Raw genomic sequence first — 21,399 nt, forward strand, 5'->3', positions numbered from 1 at the left:
TAAATAACCGTTTTCCCAAGATTATGGGGTTTAATGCAGAAATCGGAATCTCTGAATAGCTTGAAACTGTATTAATTAAAAAATATATTTTAACGACTTGTAAGTCCAAACACTTTGGCTTTTCTTTGCTTTAAACAGATACCTAAGGAAATCGTATAGAATGCTGTCTTTTTCATTTCTATTGGGAAAAACCCTCTCAGTAGAGTAGGGGAGTTTATTGACATATGTACATGTATATTGATATTCTAATTTTAAATTCTTATTCCATATTCTCTCATCTCTGCATTGTGTAGAACTCCATATTCCTTCTAATTTAGACAAAGCTGATTTATTTTTGCCATAAAACGGTTGAGGTTATGGAGGAGGTGAGCATATACAAATCAACATTTTATTTTTAGAAGTGGCATTAACATCATGAAGGCACACACATTTAGTAAGTAGCATTTTTCATTTTAAAATGATTTCCTTTTTGGTAAAAATAACCACCAGGATATGGCTTCTTAGTGATGCATAGATTTTTCCCTAAAATTGTAATTGCTAAGATGACAATGTGTTTCAACTCTGTAAGTCTATGACCTCTGGCATGGGTTGTGCATTCCGTTCAAGACCAAAACTGGACCACTTTTGTCAGCTGCAAGTGTCAGACTTCGCCTTCACTGTTACTGCTGTGCTCACTGTTGTTTCTTTTGCCTTTGCCAAGCGAGGAAAGGTCAAGAAACATGTCAGTGGTAAAAATGCAGTAAATCAGCTGCAGGCAGTTCTCTGCCATATCTGTCCCCCTGGAATGAGAACATCTGATCGCAGTGGCTGCTGTTCGTCTATCCCAAACTGAAGATGAATTCTCTCTTCGCTGCTTGCACGTTGTAGTCCCACGAAAAAGCCAGGGAAATGACATAACATCCTGAAGGAAAATGGATCTTCTGAAGGCCTTGTCAAGGTTGTCATTACTGTGTGCAGTTTATCTGGATTGCAGAGGCAGGGGCCCCGAAGGTTTGAAATTGGAGTGACGGTATACCCAGTGAAAGCTGCATTGAGAGTATTAGAAACGAGAGGTGCTTTCCTTTTCGATCAGATGGATATCCCGTCAGTTATTGGTATATGCGAGTCAAAAACCATCTACATCCTTCAGAATACTGTCAGAAATTCAATGTTGTCTAGCGTCTTTGATTTTGTTTTTTTAGGAATTGGCACTTCTATTGTTTTCTGGATTGTTTTGTTATTTATTTAGATATTTGTGTTATTGTCTTTTCCTTTTATCTCTACCATGCTCTTTGTGAGTTCAAATTCCAGCTCTTTCTTTTAGCCTGTTAAAAGCTCTGGGGCTAATTCAGAGGTCAAGCAAGGCTCTTTGGCTGTCAGACTTCTATAGACCCCCCCCTCCCCTCCATACACACACACCTTCTCACCCCTCCCCTATTCACTCCTTTAATGTTGTCTTTTTCCTATTCATTCAGCCCTTCCTCAACAGGATCATCAGCTCCTCTTCCATTCTTTTTCTGTTTTCTCACCAGCCTAAGAGACACAAACACAAGGTTTGTGAAAAGAATCATATTTGTTCAATATGCTTTTGAAATGTCCTTGTACTCTTGTTCTGCAAGGTTCTAATGGTAAAATTTTCTTTTTCTTGATCGGTGTCTTAATGTTTGCATCTTTCAGCAGTTTGGAGGCAGGTGGCTTGCAAATATACATATTACATATAAGAAAGGGAAGTTTTGATGTCCACAAACTTTAAATGATATAAAAATGATTTGTTTCAGGAGGCCTCAGACAAAAGTCTTTTAGTTGTTCACTTTACTTAAATGTAATCTTTATCATCAAAAAGATGTATTTATTCCTTTAAAGATTGGAAACATTTAAACTTCTGTTTTTTGAGTCATTTGTGCAACTGCAGTTTAATCTAGTCAATGCATTATATATAGCTGGTTTCTTCTCTCAGTATAAGATGGAATGTATTTGTAAGAATCAGCACAGCTGTTAAAAGGAGTTGAAATTGTTTTTCCCTCCAGCACTTTAAAGAATTTTGCAGACTTCCATCTAGAAATGATTTAACTGTACCCTGACTTTTATTGTTAGGAATGTGGCGTGAACACAAACATACTGCAGGTTTTGATTTTGTGAGTGGGTTCCCCAGATTTCATGATAAATTCAGTCTGCTGATTCTCCTGCTGTGTCCGCAAAAAAGAATAAGAATCACGTATGCATATGTCTTAACCCTTTAGAGTCCGAAATTTTCATGGCTTCCTAGCTCCTAGCTTTTATGGGTCTTGAGCATCTGTCAGCACCCGTATCCTATTCCAAGAAAACAATGCTATGACTGTTGATGTTTTGCAAAGCTTGCTAGACATTCTGAGATCTCAGGTGCTGGTGGTATTTCACTTCACATGCAGCATTGCTGTCTGTAGACCTTCAAGAATATCTGTGATTAAAAATAACTTAATGTCCCTTTAAATTAAAAATGTTCTTTAATAACATTTCATGGAGCATTAATGCAGAAAGTACATAAACAGATGCCAAAATTATGATGCATCTGTCGGCAATGTTGAAAGCTTCTTTCTTCTGCCTGTTTTTAATCGGCTAAAACCCTTATTTTAAGTCTGATCAAATCTAGTCAGAATCCATTAAAGAGAACAGTTTAGATGATCATCAGTTGTTCCTGTGCCAGCTGAGAAAAAAAAAAGTATCCAACTGAGAAGGGAGACCTTACAATGTTTAATGAGGAGAATGGCAGAGTCAGGCAGACTGCCTAAGTCTTCGCCTTTGGTGTCTGAAACGATCAGCATGTTAAACATTCTCAGCATGATACAAAGATATTACAGCTTATAACTGTTATCATTGATTTACAGAACACCCATCTTTATGAACCGGGATTTTTTTTAGAGAGGAACCAATAGTTTCCCAGGCACAGCAGTCTGCGTTGTTGCTGTAGGTATTTTGCCTGAGTCTTTGGAGTTTGTGGGTGAGGCGGTGGGGGGTGGAGGCTAAATTAGTACTGCAGTACTGATTGAAATGAAACCAAAGACTAATGTAACCAGGAGTAATTGACCCTTAAGGTTTCGAGGATCTGAGAAGACCAGAGGAGGAAGGGAAGTTTAAAAACTGGGGAAAGGAAAAATAAAAATCTCACCCCGTCAGCATGCTAACTTTTCTGTTTTTTATTTCTGTCTATATTTATTAATAACGTTTTTTAACCTGATTTGTTTTTCCATACTGACTTTAAGGACCTGTATGTATAAGAAATATATTGAAAACTGTTGGTTATGGCTTTTGTTTTAGAGACTTTAAATAATAGAGAACATCACAGCTTATAACGTATGTATTCAGACATTGTGGAAGTCTTATAGATAAACTTCTTGAAAAAATCAAATTGTTAAAACTGCACAGATGGTGTCAGTATCTAAATACAGGCAAATCCCTTAAGGATTTACCAATCCTTGAAACTTACTTTTTGTGGTTCATAGTCTTTTTTGGGATGTTTGGGAACGTAGAAACATGATAGGAAGTTTTTTGGAGAAATGAGTTTGCAGTCTTAGTATAAATTACGTCTCTGTGCCTCATGCCTTTTCGCAATGAAGCATAATCAGTTCACAAAGTGCAAGCTGGCAAGAAACAAATTACTCCATATTATAAGAATTGCCTTTGGTCAATCCCTATTCCCATTTTACTGTACAGTTGTTAACCTTTGTTTTTAAATACTTCTAAAATGAGAAGTCTCAGGTGAGACATTATTCCATTTCAATTTAGTTTATAACAGCCAGCTTAACTGCAGTTTTGTCAGCTTATATACAGCCTCCTTGTATTGGGTGAATGATGAGTCTGACAGCGGCTGTTGTTTAGCTAGAAATATCTTCCTGTATTCAATCTTCGACAACAATCAGAGAAGTGCACTTGTTCTCAAATTATGTTCATTATAAAATAATCAGGAGACTTTAGAAGAGGGGCACTTCAGAACACAAGCAGAAACATGTATTGAAAATGTGGGATAAGCCGTCGTGCTACTTCAAAGTCCCAAATTATTGTGTTTTATGCAGTGCTGGTTGGGGAAAAAATAGTTTAGTCTTTCTTAAGTCACTGAAGCATACAGGGGAAGCAAAAAAACAGACAGTAGGGTGAATAGTTAGACTGAAGAAATGAGTCATTTGTGACATAGTTTTTTAGTGTTTGACAGATATTAAAAATTTTGAGAACAGATGTACATCACTAAGTTGAGTTTGACAGTACTTCTTATTTTAAAAAAATTCCACGTGTCCGATGTATTCCGTGTGCTTGTATTAAAAAGAAAACAGAAAATAGGAAGTGTACTTAATGGTGTCCTGTGTGAGCTGTTGCCTGAGTTGCACGTTTTTCCCATGTGTATGTGATTGTTTTAATCACTCAAATGAGGAAAGTGTGGGTGCAGACAGAGTAAACAGAAAATCAGGACAGTTTAGACAAAGAAACATGTGCCTTAGCACACAGGTAGGCATCAGGTTTCACTCGTAGTTTCCATGTCCGTTTTTGTATTTAGTTCTGTGTTCTTTTCTTTCTCTGATGAGACCGAAATGAAGAAAAGCTTATGAATAAATGTTGGAGTGGAAAATAATTTATTAGCAAAAGAGAACATTTCTAGGTTCTGAAAGTGGGTGGGCAGTCTTGCGGTTTCTGCTGCTCAGTCATTTGCTTGTTTGTTTGTGTGATGTCTTTGTGAGTGCTGCTGTCTGTTTTATGGTTTGGGGGGCAGGTCTTTCAACATTAGGAGGTGTGTACCAGTATGTGACTCCCTCATGGCTGGCAAGCACTTTGCTTCCATTAAGGGATTTCCCTTCTTAAGGATTACCATTCCTCTGGCTTTGCTGCAGATTTGAAGGGTCTTCAGGCATTTTTGCAGCTTACCAACCGGGACGTTTTCTTTCGTGCATTTCTAAAAATCAGGAACATTATGCATCAATAGTAAATAATCCCGTCTTTAACTGAAATCGTATTCAGTTCTCAATCATTTGGACTAAATAAGGTAGAAATTGTATAAACTTATTTCTACAATTTCTGTATTATGAATGACCTGAATTGTTGATTGCTTTTCAGGCAAGGAGCTCAATGATGAAGTTTAATAAAATCGGCAAAGCTGGACTTTTATAACTACAATCATTCCCAAGCATGTGGAAACCATCCAAGGGAAACGCAATGGCATGTTCTGTTTGGAAACGACCTACATTCTGGTGGCTGGTTTTTGCAGTGGTTCATCTGCAATGTTCAGAAGGTAAGTATTAATTATTATTACTGCCATTATTCAGTTTTTTATTGTCATCATTTCAGATTTCCCTCTTGTTATTCTTTTTTACAATTAGCTCTGAATGCGAGTTGAAGAGAATTTGCTACTCGCAAAGTAGTTTTTAAAATATTTTAATTATAATATAAAAAAATATTTAATGCCCTTTTTCAAATAATTATATTTTGTAGTGGCTTCAAGGTGTTCCAATAACACTTTTTATGTTTTTATTATTCAAACTTTTTTAAGGGTTTGAATAAAACAACTAATCCCAATTGTATGTCAGTGTTGATAAAAAAGAAATAATACTTTTGAATCCACATAGAAAGTATATCTTCTGTATACTAGAAAGCGATAAACAAGAGTATTTCCTTGGGGGTTTCTTTCTCACAGGGATTTTAGTTTTGCCCAAACCGCCTTTACACTCTTGTATTCATTACAGAAGAGGGTGTAGGATTGAAGACTTGTTGCCTCTAAGGACAGAGATAATCTTGTGTGGTTTCATTAGATGATAAATAGTGATTCGTTAGAGATTTTATGCTTGTGTACCTTTATTGTCCTTGGTGGCCTTAGATAGAAATCTTTTTTTTTACGTTTAGCAGTGAAATCAAAACTAAAACTTGATAAAACACTTGGTAATTCCAGGTTTCAAAACTTTTTTTTTCTAAATTATAAACTGGTTATGTTTCATGGATAAATGTGTCTTGTAATTATCAACACAGACATAACATGCAGTTGGATGTGGTACCAATATACTCCTTACAAAATCCGTGGATGTTTGTAAGTGTGGATAATGACAGTAATATTGTACCTCACCTCTTTATCAGTCTTTCTTTCTGGCAATATTACAGACTTAAGGTTTAATCACAGGGTATGTTGCCTTCTCCCAAATGATAACAGGCTCTCTTGGTTATTTGTATATTGTTTTCGGCTGTGGTGAAGGGATAAAGAAAATTGAACTTACTCTGTCAGGTGTTATGAATAATGTTAGTGAAAATTCCACCATTTTGAAAACAGTGGTGGCTATAAAGATAATACCAGAGTTCTAGGAAAAAAGCAATTAAGATTTTATAAGGTTACAGACTGAAATAATTGTGTTCCAAGCACAGAGAAGTATAAGGCATAAGCAGATATATAAAAAATCACAATTTATTATTGAAAAAGGAAATATTCAGAGTGGATCTCTTTGAAAAGCTTACGTAGGTTGGAGAAGTAATCTGTATAGAAATCTTTATTATTTGACTGCATATCTTTTTCATGATGCATGTCCTATGAAAAGCAATAATCAAACACCCAGGTAGGTATCTTGTGGCTGTGTTGACAGCATAGAACCATTCTAGTGTTGCACAGTCCTCTGACTGTTTTCTCAGCCCCCTTTTTTCTCTTTTCAGTAAGTACAAAATAATGATGATAGAGTGGGGGTGATGTGGAATCTGCTAAATTGCATGGGCTACATCCATACGAGATGGTTTCTGCTGTGAATTAGACTTATTGTACTGGAGAAAATATTTCCTTGATCAGCAAAGTATTTTGTTTTTATAATGCTTATTTATAAATGGCTTCACAAAATATTATTTCAAGCTGCAAATCACAGTTCTGTGTAGGTAATGGTAGAGCACTAAAATGATTTTGGAGGTGTAACTACAGTATTGTCAATTAACCTACATATCTTCACCAAATATAAGAGCTAAGGTTTCTGTGTACATTGTTACTGCCTTCACATAGCATAGTGTATGCCTTTCACTTTGCTACAATACATAACCTTCTGTATGACCCTCTATATTTAATTTGTAACTCAATAAAAAGCAGTTTGATACAGTGAATAGCGGTGTTTACTGAAGAAAATATAAAATGGTCACTTGTCATTGCAAAGCATTAAAAAAGCTTTCCTGTACATTTTCCTACATCCGTGTCCCGTCTTTCAACTCACTGAACCAGACATCTAATCACGACACCAGTACATTAAAATAATATCTGAAAATAAACATGCCTCATTTAACAGCATCCTGTTTGTAATAAGTTTTTAATGCATTTTTTAAATTGAATTAAAAAAAGGTTACTGGCACCTTTTAAAAGGCTGCGAGTGTAGCTTTTGTTTGAAGCTTGACTTGAGATGCCGAAAGAAATTGGATTGCTTCAGGCCTTTTCTTCCCACTTGCTTACCAACTTCAAATTCCAGCTATTCTCTCTTTTGCTCCGTGGTCAGGAGGATAAATATAGGATGTGTGTAATTTTTAGACGGCAGATTTAGATAAAACAGTGTTTTTTTCCCACTTTTTTGAGAACTCAAATAATAGGAAGCATAAACATTTCAAAGGTCTTATTGATATAAAATAATATGTCCTCTTGTTGTCTTTTTGTAATTCATATATGGACTTTTGAAGAAGTAAACCATGATGAGGTATGTTGTCTTAAAAAATAAAAAAGCTGAAATTCAACATACAGGATATTTGATGTAACAGTCCAGTAGAATGATGCATTTTTAAATAGTTACATTTTTAGCTAGATCATAGACATTTCTTCTGTAACATGATGCAAATTGGCTATAACACAATTGCTCTATAAGGGGATGCTTATCCATAACACGTGAATGTGGGTTATCATGCAAAGTTAAGTACAGGTATTTCTGTTATAACGCACGTTTCCATAGCAAAAATTGGCTATAACACAATTGATTTATTAGGGAACGCTATATCTATAACGTGGGTGCATGGTGGTTATAATGCGACTCAAGTACTATATAGCAGGACGAGTTCAGTAAAAGCAGTTGCATGGCAGCTTCAGCATAGCCACACATGCTTGGGAATGCTGGTGTATTCTCTGACATATTTACATCAGTCTTCGTCTAATCTGAATATGCACCTAAATTAAAAATCTGTATCATTCTTTGGAAAGATTGATAGAAATATAACTGTTACAATGAGTGGCAAGGGCAGAAGCTATCTGCTAGTCTGTGTAGTACAAGTACAATTACTCTGGAACAGAATCTTGATGTTATAAAATAATATAATAAAATGAAATAATGAGAAATGAAAAACCATGTGATATAATTTGTGCTATTGGGCTTAGTAGAATGTATTGCTAAGAAAGTTTCTTATGAAAAAATGTATTTTCGCCCTCCTCCACTGCAGAACTTGTCATCATTTGACGATTTAACCCTGGACACGTATTATGCCTTATTTATCTATTTTTCTACTGTTTTCTGTCTTAAATAATCACAAAAACACATTATGCAGAAGTAATGCTTTCAAACTAATAGTGTGACCAATTACTATAGAAAAAATACCTTTGTTATTATGATTCCAGATTCTGTCCCCTAACTTCATAATTCGCATTGAACCAATGGTTTCTATAATCAAATTTTCTATAATGCAGTGTTTTCCAGGAACACTATCAAGTTATAGCAGAAATGCCTGTACTTTTCATAAGATGACTGCTTATTTAATACAGAAGCAACAAAGGTATAGTTTTGCCTTCTTCTTTGCATGACTATAACTTTAGTAAGTTAGTAAACCAAACACAATTAACTATTTTTTTGGGCTTGGTTGTAAAATGCAAATACTTGCTGTGGGTGTTAGAACAAGTATGTAATTGAAGGTATACAATTATTTAAACATGTTTATGTAAACATGTATTTAAAATACATGCAGCATTGTCCTGGCATTATATATTTTCCATTTCTATTTTTCTGTGGCTGAGGTCATTGTCATTCTGCCTGAAGAATCATTTTTCATTAGACAGAGTTTGCAAAACCGTAATCAACAATTTTCTATAAAAATCGTAGTTTATTATGTTTTCTTATGTGTATGTATTTGGCCAGATTGTTTGATGGAGATTTCTTTTTAATATAAAGAATAATATATGGATTAGAGCTTACCCTGACTTTTACAACTTATTTTTGGATGTTGAAATATGTGATGGTCCATGGAAGAAATCTGTCAGCATTGCCAACGAAATAACAATCCCCCACCAGGTTCACTACAAACTGTGTTGAAAGACCTTTTACGAAAAAGCAGAGGGGACAGTATTAGAGTCTTCAGGGCTTCGTGTCAAAGATAAGGTTGGCGAGGTTGTGTTTTCATAGCTTTTCTGTAACAGTTTTCTGTATATCTTGAATGCCTTTCTTTTTCTGACCTCCCAGCCTACATTCTCTTGTGGATTGTATCTATCAAAACTGACTTTTACCACTTGAAAAGTGCTTTCACAAGATAGAGGAGTGACAGATGTACCTAGTTTTATTATTCAAGAAACTAGTTTATTTTATGAGTTTGGCTTTTTCTTAAGCTTCGAGTCTTGAAAAGTTTAAACTTTGCTGACAAACCAACTCTTAAAACAGAGGTCAAAAGGTTTACTTCTAAATTGTTTCCTTCAGGTATACAAAGACCAGGTTTCAGTTACACCAGAAATAGGCAGTCACTTTATGAATGGGATTCCTATTCCTTTGAAAGCTGAAGCACGCGAGGGCAAGCCTGTTTTAGACTTAGCCTGTCCTGCATGCAAGCCCCTAAACATTCAGTGTACTGTGACTTTCTAGGGCCAGTTGAGTACTTGTGATGCCAGAGGGAGAGCTAGACCTTAAAGACCTTCTGAACAACTTTTTGTGTTTTGTTGTTAAAAGTGGGTTTGACTGTAGGAACAGTTTAAAACTGTATACACATGCCTATGGAAATACTACATTTCTTTAATACAAAGGCAGATGTTCATAACATTATGACAAAAGGCTCAAACAATAGGATTTACGTGTTTTGTACATTTGCCATGCTAATTTTAAACCTTTTGTGTTTACACACATAAGCATTTACATTACATCTGAGAGGACTTTCATGTTGTTTGCAGAACAGATATTGGAGAACAGGAAAAAAACGAACACTTTTTTTTCTGCAGGCTTTTCAATAGTTAATTTAATAAATAAGGAAAGGCAAGAACTTTTGTTTCATTATGTCAAGAAAACGGCTTCTGTTGGTATCAAATTTCCGCTCCCCCTCAACTTCTGATGTCCTGCTGGTATTCATGGATAGACTTTGGAATCTGACGCCCCGTGGAGCACAGCTTTACAGGGGAGGTGTAGGGGAGGAACACAGACTTTGCTGTCTCTCATCAGCTGTCAGTCACAAAGATGGGGAGATAAGGTGACAATAGCCTGGGAACATTCAGTGGCAAGGTGTGTCTGCAGCTCTTGTCCCCACCCTGCTGAGAGCTATTCATCCTCATTAGGAACTGAAAAGGGAAGGAGGGATTTAGGCAGATTAAAAACCCATCACAGCTGTCCCAATTCTTGTATTTGTTATGCAAGAATTGTGACTACTGCGATGTTTGAAAAGCAGTTTATCCAAATCAAGTTTTTGCATCCTTCTGAAGCCTTCTTTGCACAAACAGAATGGGAGTTCATCTTAAAAGCAAAATTACAGATGCCTTTAAGTAGAGATGCTTTTAGTCTCAGGCACTTCTGTTTTCAAAATAGAATTTTAGTCCAGATTTGGGATTTGAATTTAGGCAACGCTACAGGGATTCTGTATGGTCAATCAGTTTATTTACTTTTTTCTTAGCATTATATACAAGTTGATAAAGGCATTTCCCTCTGACTTCACTTAGATTATATCCCAGTTTATAAAGAAGAGCAGGGCAGTAAAAAGTCAGAAGTATTCTATTTTTAAATGTATTATTTTTTAATTTCTTTACAGAAATTTGGGATAAAAACTATTACACGAATGCAAGGAATTAATTATAATATTTATCAGGTTGAGGAACAAGATTTCTTGACAGTCGTGGTGCATCCTCTTTCAGCTTCACGGGCATTATAGTTAACCATTTTTCTCTTCTATGCACTTTAGTTGTCATATGGAACAACATAACATATTGTTCAATGGCTCAGGATACATTTTATGTGTAGAAAAATCAGGGAAAAGGAAGGGTTTCATGTACTGCACTCACCAATGGAAAATTAAAGCTTGTTGCATAGAAATTGTACACAGATGCAGTCTGGCTCCAATATCGTATCGATCTTGTACCCTTTCTTTTTATGCTTTGTCTGGTTTTGTTCTTACTCTTTTTCAATTATCTGGGTCTCTAACAAGACTATCATGAGTTATCAGCACAGCAAAGTCAGATAACAGAGATAACAGATTGCAGTACCTCTGAACAGGAAGAAAAAAATGCAGTGATATCACTTATCTACCTTTTGTAGAGTAAGCATAAGTAAAAATAACCCGTTGAACATAGAATTTTCTTTTTTATGATTTGTGTGTCCATAACCACATTGAGACAATGGGCTATTTAGTTGAATGAAAGGGAAATAAATGCTGGTTACATCCAATCTGTTCATCCAAGAAATGTTTAGCATTAAATCATAAATATTGGAATACATGAAACTTAAACTGTTCTTGCGTATCTAAATCTGTCTTCACTCTGTCTGAAGATTAAGATACCATATTGCTGTCTGCTTTTGTTCTATGTGTGATTTTTTTTCGGGTAAATGTTTCACTTTCAAACTCAGTTTTTTAGTTTTTTAGGACTTAGTTGAGCTACTCAACGTTTTTATGGTGAAGTATTTAATAATATCAGATGTCCATTTCAGGTGCAAACGTATAAAGTGAGGAGAGAAGCATTTTGGGTTTCGCCTGTTTCAGTGTTTGCTAAAGAACAGCATACTCATCAAGATTAAAACTGGAAAGAGGTTTCAGTGTCTGTGTGCAAGGAGCGAAGGAATAATGCTTGTGGAATAATGGCGAGGTTTTGGTAAATGGAGATTAAAGTATTTTATAGACTGAATGAAGTTCCTTAGCTAAAATTGTTTCTACCATTGTATTGTAAGCTTAGTATTACAAATAAAATGTAAATAGTACTGTATTTCATAAAAGCCGCAGAATTAATTTTTTGTGCTTTGTCTAGGCTTGTACACTATTTCTTTCTTCTCTTGAGAACAGAGAAGGCAGGTTTGACCCAAAACCACCGTGCACTTGAGTAAATAAGGGAATCACATCTGGTCAGGGGAAATCGACCACTTACCTCACAGAACAAAAAGGTCATTTCTCTTAACATTATTCCCTTTCAATTATTATTATGATGGATAAAATTTGATAATTGGTATCAGCATAAATGTATGACTATTTTATATTTACAGAATTAATTGTGTGCTGAATCATACACAGAAGGAGTATTTTTTGTTTAGCAGTGGATTGGTGTAAGAATATGTTGAAATTTGTGTTTGTGTTATTCGTATATTTATAGACCCCTGCTCAGAATTCTTGCATTAGGCAATCATACTTACCTTTCAAATACCAATAAATTGCTTGCCTGGTTTCTTTATGAGAAATGTTTTTGAACTTCCAGGAGAAAGCAGCTGCTTTTGTTCTGATTTGTTGTCATGCTTTTTGTGAGTCACACACCTTTAAAACTATTCCTTAATTCTTAATAAAGCACAGCAAAAGAATTTGCTTTTTAGTCTTCATGCCTAGCATTCTAATTGTCCATTCAGACAAGGTGGTTATAGATGTGTACACTGAAAATCAAAGCTCTGTTTTGCATCTGCCACCTTTTCTGAATTAGGAGACAGCAATTCAAAGCGTTTATATTATGTTGGACTATTTGTTAATATAAAATCTGAAATACAAATTACATATCATAGATAATGTCAAGAATGAAACAAGAAATTGAAATAATCATCCACTACTATCTTCTTGCACAAATCCTTGTTCATCGTGAATTAAAAAAAAGCTTCAGAATAACAGAGAACAGAAAGGTTTTGTTAAGTAAGCTAACATGAACTGCTCATGGTTCACAGAATGACATCTATCTTCAGCATCAGTATGTCTGTTGAAAGCAAAAGAATTTGCTGCACTGTTGCTCATAAGCTAAACGGATAATGCTTCTTCTTGTGCAAATTGTTACGCAAATTTCTTAGCTTTTGTGAAATCCGTTATCATTTGAGAAAAGAAAAACATGTTGAAAAATCGCTTACGTGATAAAGACATTCAGTTGTATCTTTAGCCTGTTAAAAGCTGTTAGAAGTAAAAACATTTTTATGGTTATAATTTAACCTAATGTATGTGTTCATGTAACATTTCCTTTATTTGTTTTACTTGAAAAACTTGGCCCAACAGAAAAAGAACTGTTAAACCTAAACTGAATACAGTGAAATAATCCATCCATCCATTTTCTAACTACTTTATCCAATACAGGTCACAGGGGAGCTGGAGCCTGTGCCAGCAAGGAATGGGAACATAGGGCACACACGGACACAGACACAACCAGGCACACGCTCACACTAAGGCAACATTTCTCTGGAGTCAAATCAACCTACCAATAGGATTTTAGACTGTAGGAGGAAACTGGAGTACCAAAAGTTAACCTATGTGGAACATGGAGAACATGCAAACTCCATGCACATAGCACCCCAGGTGCAGAATTGAACCCAGGGCTCCAGTCTTGCACGGCAGCATGCTAACCACTGCACAACTATGCAGCACATAGTTGTGACAATCTTCTATATCGAATTTTAAAAAACTCATATATGTGAAATACTTATGACTGATATATTGGTACATATCATGATATTTAAAACCATGTTTTTCCACTCACAAAAAAATAATCATCAAGTGAATACAATCATTGTATAATGGTAAACAGTATTAATGGTATATAAGTATAATGGTAAAAAAAAGGCCACAATTGGGGTAAAATAAACAAAAATAGTGAATGCCCTTAATTAGTGGTTTAAGGGCTTTGTGTTCTTTTAAAGCAGCTTTAACTTTTATGTCTGAAGTAAAAAACAAATTTGAATATCTAAAGTAATTATACTTTATAATCAGAGTACAGGCAGTGCTTCTTTTCCAGACAGGAAGTGGGAACATCAGTTTACTTATCTTACTATAGAAAAGATTATGCCCGATTTATTAATTCTTTGCAATTATGGTTAACCTGTCTTATGACTTTTGAAAGGAATAGAGTACATTTAATGATTCAGTTCAAATGGGACTAAACAAAGCTGTATTTTTACTAGGATATATTTCTTTATATTCAAAAAAGATTCCACATGATGTTGAATCTGGTCTAATGTGTTAATTCTGTTTTTTCTTTCTCTGGGTTTTGAATAGGTCAGACTTTTGTTTTCTAGTTATATGTTCCTCAAAGCTAACTGCGCTGAGAAATAACCATAAGACTATTCACATTTGATAGGTATGGAGTTTAGGGAAAGCAGCACCTCAGGTGTTCTTGTTTTTTTATTTGACAGTTTCCATATTAGAGTTAACATATTCTCCATTCCCTGGTATTATTTACTAGCACTGAAGAACAATTTCGTGTAATTACCTTTGCAAATTTGGTTTTGGACACTTACTCAGTGACTTGGTTAGAGCTTAATTTTGTATAGTTTCATTTTATTAAGCATACTTACCCTCACAATTGTAGCTGGATTATCACTGAACATGGCCTCTCTCTACTGATTAGAAAGAGTGCTTTTTCTGTTACTTTTCGAGACTGAGCTATGAATGCCTAGTTGATAAAAGTCTTGACAATACTGTCTGGAGGATATCTTCAGTCATATATGCGAATCATTATTACCTCACCCTCTGACTCAGTGACTGACCTTGGGTGAGTCATCTGACCTCCATTTGCCTCAATCTGTCAGAAGATTGAATAGAATGTGGGGCCCAGGCACTCCTGTGGACAATCCTGAGTAAATAATTTCTAAGCAAACAATCATTAAGTAGTATATGCTTAATATCCCGGTAGAGTGGCAGTGACGATCAATATCATTGCATGAAAGCCTTTAAAAACATGGTTTAGTAATATAAATCTTCTAAGGACCTTTTCAGTATTGATTACTTACAGCTGTGACAAAAAGCTCAATGAAAGGTTGTCTCAGTTTCTCATTATCAAATACTTAAATGTAAATATGAGTGTGCACCACATACATATTCAGAACTTGAGAAGTGACCAGAAAGCACCTCATCAAAGCTCAATTGGTTTATTAAATAACCAGGATCCCCAAGATTGTATATTCCAAACAGTATTACTTTCAGTATATCAAATTAATGTTATATAAATGCAAATGTAAAGTGTTTGTTTCTGCCCAAAACATTTAGACACATTCAATGGAATATCTTTATAGGAACATTTCATATATGTTTATATCACTGCTGTATGATGCAATACATTCTTTATAGACTTGTTAAGAAGGTCTTAGTTTTTCCTTCTGATCAAAATGATCATTTATTACTGTTGTGAGTTTATTCTTCATATTATGTCATGAACTGGTTTAATGACTCTGTGGAAAGTTACGATGAGCAGTTTCACTGTCAAGTTTCCCTGGAACTGTGTTGTAGTAACCTTACTATGAAATGTACTGTTCTGGGTACATTAACACCTTTTTAAATTTTAAGTTAGGTTTTCTTTAGAACCACTGAATCAACAGGAGAAAAGGATAGCTCCAGGTTTTATTTTGTTGCAGGAGAGAAGTAAGGCTCTATTGTTTTTGTTATAGGAATGCCTATTACGCAACACTGTTGGACAGTGAAATGTTTGTTAGAACCTGGGTTATACTTTTGACACTTTTATTTTCTTTGAAAACAGGAGGGCATGCTGAGTTTCTGAGACAAAGATTTAATTCAGACTCTCATTGATTGACAGGAAAAGTCATGCTGCATGGTCAATAATTAATTTATTGTTATTAGTGAAGTTTAGTCTGCATTTATTGATGTGATTCTGTTGGTGTATTTTAGTGTAGTAATTGTTTCATGTGTTTTGACCTCTTTACATTATTACATCTTTAAACATGTTTGAATTAAAAATATTTATCATATGATTTATTAAACTGCAGATAGACTTGAAAGTCACTTGTTTGGTTTATTAATATCTTTATATTAACCTCTTTGTTCTCTGTTGTTTCATCCTCTCAGTATGTAATTTATCAGTAAACCTTCTTTGTATTGATAAAAAAAAACATTACTTTTAAAAGGCAAATTTTTCCATTTTAAGGTTGCATCCCTAAAATTAAAGATGTATGAATATATTGATACTTTGAATCTCTCCTTACAATTTTGCTCCTGAAATAAAAAAAAGTAGCACTGAAAAATTAGCTTTCGTATCTAGTAAGAAATTATCCTTAGGGTTACAGAGAATTAAGTTTTAGAAGTTACACTTCGTGAATTAGAAGATATTTGATTTTTTTTTTACCTTTTCACAGCATTAAAAAAGCAGATTTGTGCAAACAGTCTTCACATTCTGCTTTGCATGTGTATAACCAAGGTAAGCAACTGCAGACGGACGTTCTGCCACTATTAGGGCTTATCAGTGCGGTGTAACTATAGATACTTAAACCAGTGGAACAAGCTTAACATGGATTTTATATAAAAAAAAACATTAACCTATGTAGTACATTGATGGAATAAATACAAATTTTATTTGAATAGTTATTATTTATTACATATAAGTACATATAAGTGCTATTGTACTTATATAACAGTTATTGTATCTGTATTAAATCTGCCTAACAATGAAATGAAAGCTGAATTAGACTCAAATGATGAGGTTGAATACTTTTTGGGAACCACTGTTTCTGAATTGGTATTTGATATGTTTGCGTTGTCTGGGCAGTGACATTACAGTGATGGTTAATATCCCAAACTTTAAACCAGTGGATGAAGAAGGTACCATGAAGCCAGTGTTGTTGGTCTGTCAGGTATTGTAGTACTTGGACTAATGTTATTCAGGAACTAAAACTATTGAGGAAGAAAATGTCCAAAAGACAGTATCCACATTTATGGAAATTATCCAAAATTAAAAAAATATATATTTGCTTTCTTGTCAATTCCATTAGCACAGAAAGATGTGTTACGTACATTTTAGAACTGTATAATGCATACCCACATTTACGCCTTCCATCTTGTAGAAAACTGAAATTATAGAACCATTCAGCTTTCATCTTCTTAGATAAGAACCACAATAGTCTCTGTTTATTTTGCACTGGGAGTTTTTATCACATCTTTTGTTTCACTCGATTGGCTCGTGGAGTCTGGTGTATTAATACCTGAACAGAAACTACTCTAAACGTTTGTTCTGTTTGTGTTTTTATTTCTCATTGGCCCATCTTTCTGTTCCTTATAATCTCAGACCCTGTTGACGATCGTCCTTTTGTCTATTGTTCACATGCATTTAGAAAGTTCATCCATAGGGAAGTAGAGTTCAAGTCTCTGCTGAATTTTCAATCTAGCTTAAGATCTTTTTCAGTCCACTTTGCTGTTAATTACTTATTTTCAACTCTTTGATCCCATAATAATTTTTTTCCCTGTTTAGTGTTTGGGGAGATACCCAGTAATGAATTTCAATATAACAAATACATTTGTTTTTATTTTGAAATAGATTTTGAAGGTGTTTTTTTCTTTGATTTCTTTTACAAAAATTAATTTCTGGTAAGGTAATATTTCAAATACTCAATATAAAATAATCTCAAATAATAGTTATTAATATTTTTAGGAATATCCAGTATAGACTCTCTATCTCTTCTACATTATGTTGTAATATAAAAGGTCTGTAAAAAGCATGGTGAAAAAGGAAATGAGTTTTTAGAAAGTGTATGGTATGGCTTTTATTTAATTACATTTCTTTATTTGTTTTTGCATAGAAAACATGTATTGAGTTGCCAAACAAACAAAAAAATGAAATATAATAATAATTGTACTGAACATGACTTTACGATTTAAAGGGAACACACTTTAGGAACACTTGTTACTTGAATGCAGTGTATGAAATAAAGCTGCATATGTCCTGTCAATGGGAATCCAAGGTTGTTTAAAGTAGAGGTGTGAAACTTTGAAAGTTTCTGCTAACAGCAGGCAATGACATTGCCAGGTCAACAGTGTTGTGACACAACCTATTACTATGAACAGAGTATTGTCTAATGCGATTTACAGTTTTATTCTATATGTAATTGAATAAATAAGGCATCCAGTGATTGCAGCAGAGTCACCAAGCATGAATCCCCTGTTGGTCTGGGAATTAAATGCCAAGCATGGGTCAGAAGGATATATTTTCAACAAAGGCTGAATAACATTCAACAAATGTGTACATATTAGGTAGGGAGCATTGCTCCTGATGCAGAAGAAATTGAATAAGTGCCTTGCGAAGTTTAGATGGGGCATAAAGACTACTTTTGTTTGCCTGAACTACCATCATTGACCCATGTAGAATATTCCATCATTGAATGAATCATACAATGGTTTATTGAGGGCAAAAAGGAAGTCTTCTGTTCCCAAGGTCTCAAGATCTGTTTTATAACCAGGCTGCCTTCTTTCATTGACGGCTGTGCCAGATCTCTGAAGCAGAGGGGTCATGGAACAGCAAGGTCAGCAACTAAGTCAATCAAAAGACAAAAAGCAGCCTCTGTAGATAAGGGTTATTGCCACAGAATGCACCATGGTTTTGTGTTTTTATCCCCATTGTCTAAAAAATGTATCCTTGAAATATGCTTCAGTTAAGCATTTTATAGGCATATAAATCCACAGATATGTAAACATATCTTCTAAATTGTTTACTAATGTGTTGTACTTTTAAATGTACAAAAAAATACATTACAATAAATTTGGATTTTTGCATTGCTGTACCTTAGTATTTCAATGGAATTAGCTACGTTCGTTTTATGCACTTGAATTAGAATGTACTGCCTTCCATCTAAGTACACTCACTTCATTTTGTGTTTTGGTGCTAAAATATAGTAACTTTTAAAGTTAAACAGTAAATAGACCTTCCAAGCTGCCTTTATAGAGCGGGGTAATTGGTCATATCTCAAGACAATGTCAGTTGATACAACTCTTGCTTGACTGTCTGCCTCTAACAGTCAATTGGATGAAGACAATTCACACTTATTGTGGGTGTGTAAAGTAGAAAAAAAACATGATGCTAGAAATGGTAAGGAATAATAAGACACTGCACAAGGATCCTAATGGCCACACATGAGCCTTTAAAATACATAAGCAATTTTTATTTTAAATCTGTGGTCTTAATATCAAAGGCAAGTTCTTGCATAAATATAAAGTAAGTCTTCTTTTTACCTTTTTTTTAATCATCACTTGGATTAATAACATAAAGGAGCTGCTGAGAACTTTTTTTCGGTAGACTATGGGTTTTATGTTATGAAAAGGCAATCCTAGACAGGATGTTTCATACATATTGAAAATAATATAGCCTGGGAAATGCTCTGCCCAATATAAGGGCCAGTATTATACAGTTGTTTGGTTGGAAACATACCATAAACTATGTAGAATAGTTCCCAGTTGAGATATTTGTCCAGTGTAATTGCCTGCTATAAAAGATAACACCCTTAAATATTCACACTTGTAAGCCTTTAGCTTAAAAAGCCATCATTTGAGAACAGCACACTTTTGTAACCCAAGAAGTGTAATTAGAAAAAATGGATATCATCTGAGCCCTGGTCACTAGCAATTAATGATCTCCTTTAAAAGCTCTAATGAAAGTTTTCTTTTTATAGTCCCATAATGTATGTGTCTTTTATGCTCGTACAGCACAATTCTTAGTTAGACATCTTCTAATTTCTACTTCATTATCCAGAAAAGATGTCATCTCTCCTTGCAAGTGCATCTCTGTGATTAATTGGTGTGTTAAATTGAAGGTACATCCTGCATTCAAGAGGGTAATTTGGCTCTGATGAGCTGGGATCTGGGTGATGTCATTCAGGGGCCGACAAAGGGGCTCTGAGGACCATACCTGAACTGAACTGGGACTGCTGCCTACTTCATAATGAGCAGCAAGAGTGGAATCTTTTGGGATGCCTGTCTCTGAAATATGATCAGACTCTGGGTAAACTGTGTTTGTCAGAATCAAATTTTAGAGAGAATAACAGTTTTCAATAATCCAAAACTATTTTTTTCTACTTGATGGGATTTAATGTTATTGTCGCACACAGAATAGAAACATAATGTGAAATAAAGAATTGTTTCACAGAATAAAAGACTCAATCAAAAAACAAAACAATCTTCTCTTCCAGTTAATGTAAATGTCAATAATCTCAGTCATTAATGCCACTTGTCCTTAAGGTTTGAATGCTTAGCTGCTTTATAAAAAGCTTTGGTTTACAGTTCTTAGGAAAGGAATGGAAAGCAGCAACTATTTTTTCTCCAAAATCAAGGTTAAAATATTATGTAGTCTTTAGCTAAGAAAAAAAGGTTTTCTAGAAAGTAGTTTATTCATGCTAGAGATTGCTTTAAGAGATTTTTTTTAATTCAAATGTTTCATTCAACATTTTGCAATTTTAGAACAGTTTAATGTGGCTGATTGACCTTATATGATGACACCACAGGGAATTTTACCCTCATATTATACAACATATACAACATAACAATGCATATTACACAACTACAGACTGTACTTTATTTGTCCATAAAAATGAATATTGGTCACATGGTTCAGTTAATAAATAATAAAATAATGTTTAGTCTAATTACAACTTTTCTAGTAATGCATTGGAGGCGAGAAGCTTGTCTCCTATTGTCAGCTTTGTTACTGCCACCTCTGTTTTCAGGCTTTCAAGAGAAAAGAGCATTCTTAAAAAGCAGAATTAAGACTTGACCGCTGCATCTGGGTGCATTGCATTGAGTGCATTTATCAGATCTTGTTAGCTAATGGTGTCTTTTTCACATTGCCAGTATAGAATTTATATTTTTACCTGCAGTAAGCTCACAGTGCAAAGCATAATAAAGTTCAGTTACGCGAGACAAATGCTTGAGAACATTGCTGTCTCCAAAGCAACAAAGCTATTTGCAGTTGCCTTGCTTTTGAACTGAATATAGCTTTATGAAAGTTTTTTGTTCACAAAAAACAAATAAGATCTACATTTGATGGTTACATTTTATGTATTTACACATCATAGTCCAGAAAAGTAAGTGGTCACTCTCCCTATAAGAGGAAGTAAACAGAGAAGAACTGTTTAAAATTAACAAAGTAGAATTGATTGTTTAGTGCTTTTAATATAAGGTGTAAACCTTTTACAATACAGTATCAACTAAATGTTTGAAAGTATCTGAAGTGGCCGCTATAACTGTAGAGTCAGAATCTAATAAGCTAATGAATCAGCTGTCCTAGACTTAAAAATAATCTAAAAGAAGATTGTATTGTTTGAAAAATGGCTGGACAGGTTAAAAAACTGT

At 34.5% G+C, this 21,399-nt stretch overlaps 1 protein-coding gene across 23 annotated transcripts in view; it reads left to right on the forward strand.

Moving 5' to 3' along the window:
* Positions 1-21,399, forward strand: part of adgrl2a (adhesion G protein-coupled receptor L2a) — a 323,813-nt gene that overhangs the window by 228,661 nt on the left and 73,753 nt on the right. For all 23 annotated transcript variants that reach the window (XM_015355714.2, XM_069194276.1, XM_069194275.1 and 20 more), the window contains one exon: positions 5,059-5,233. In XM_015355714.2, coding sequence (XP_015211200.2) covers positions 5,131-5,233 — 103 coding nt within the window. In that variant the 5' untranslated portion in view covers positions 5,059-5,130. The remainder of the gene's footprint in view (positions 1-5,058; positions 5,234-21,399) is intronic.

The sequence above is a fragment of the Lepisosteus oculatus genome, chromosome 9, assembly GCF_040954835.1.
Source record: "Lepisosteus oculatus isolate fLepOcu1 chromosome 9, fLepOcu1.hap2, whole genome shotgun sequence".
In the NCBI taxonomy this organism is placed as follows: domain Eukaryota; kingdom Metazoa; phylum Chordata; class Actinopteri; order Semionotiformes; family Lepisosteidae; genus Lepisosteus; species Lepisosteus oculatus.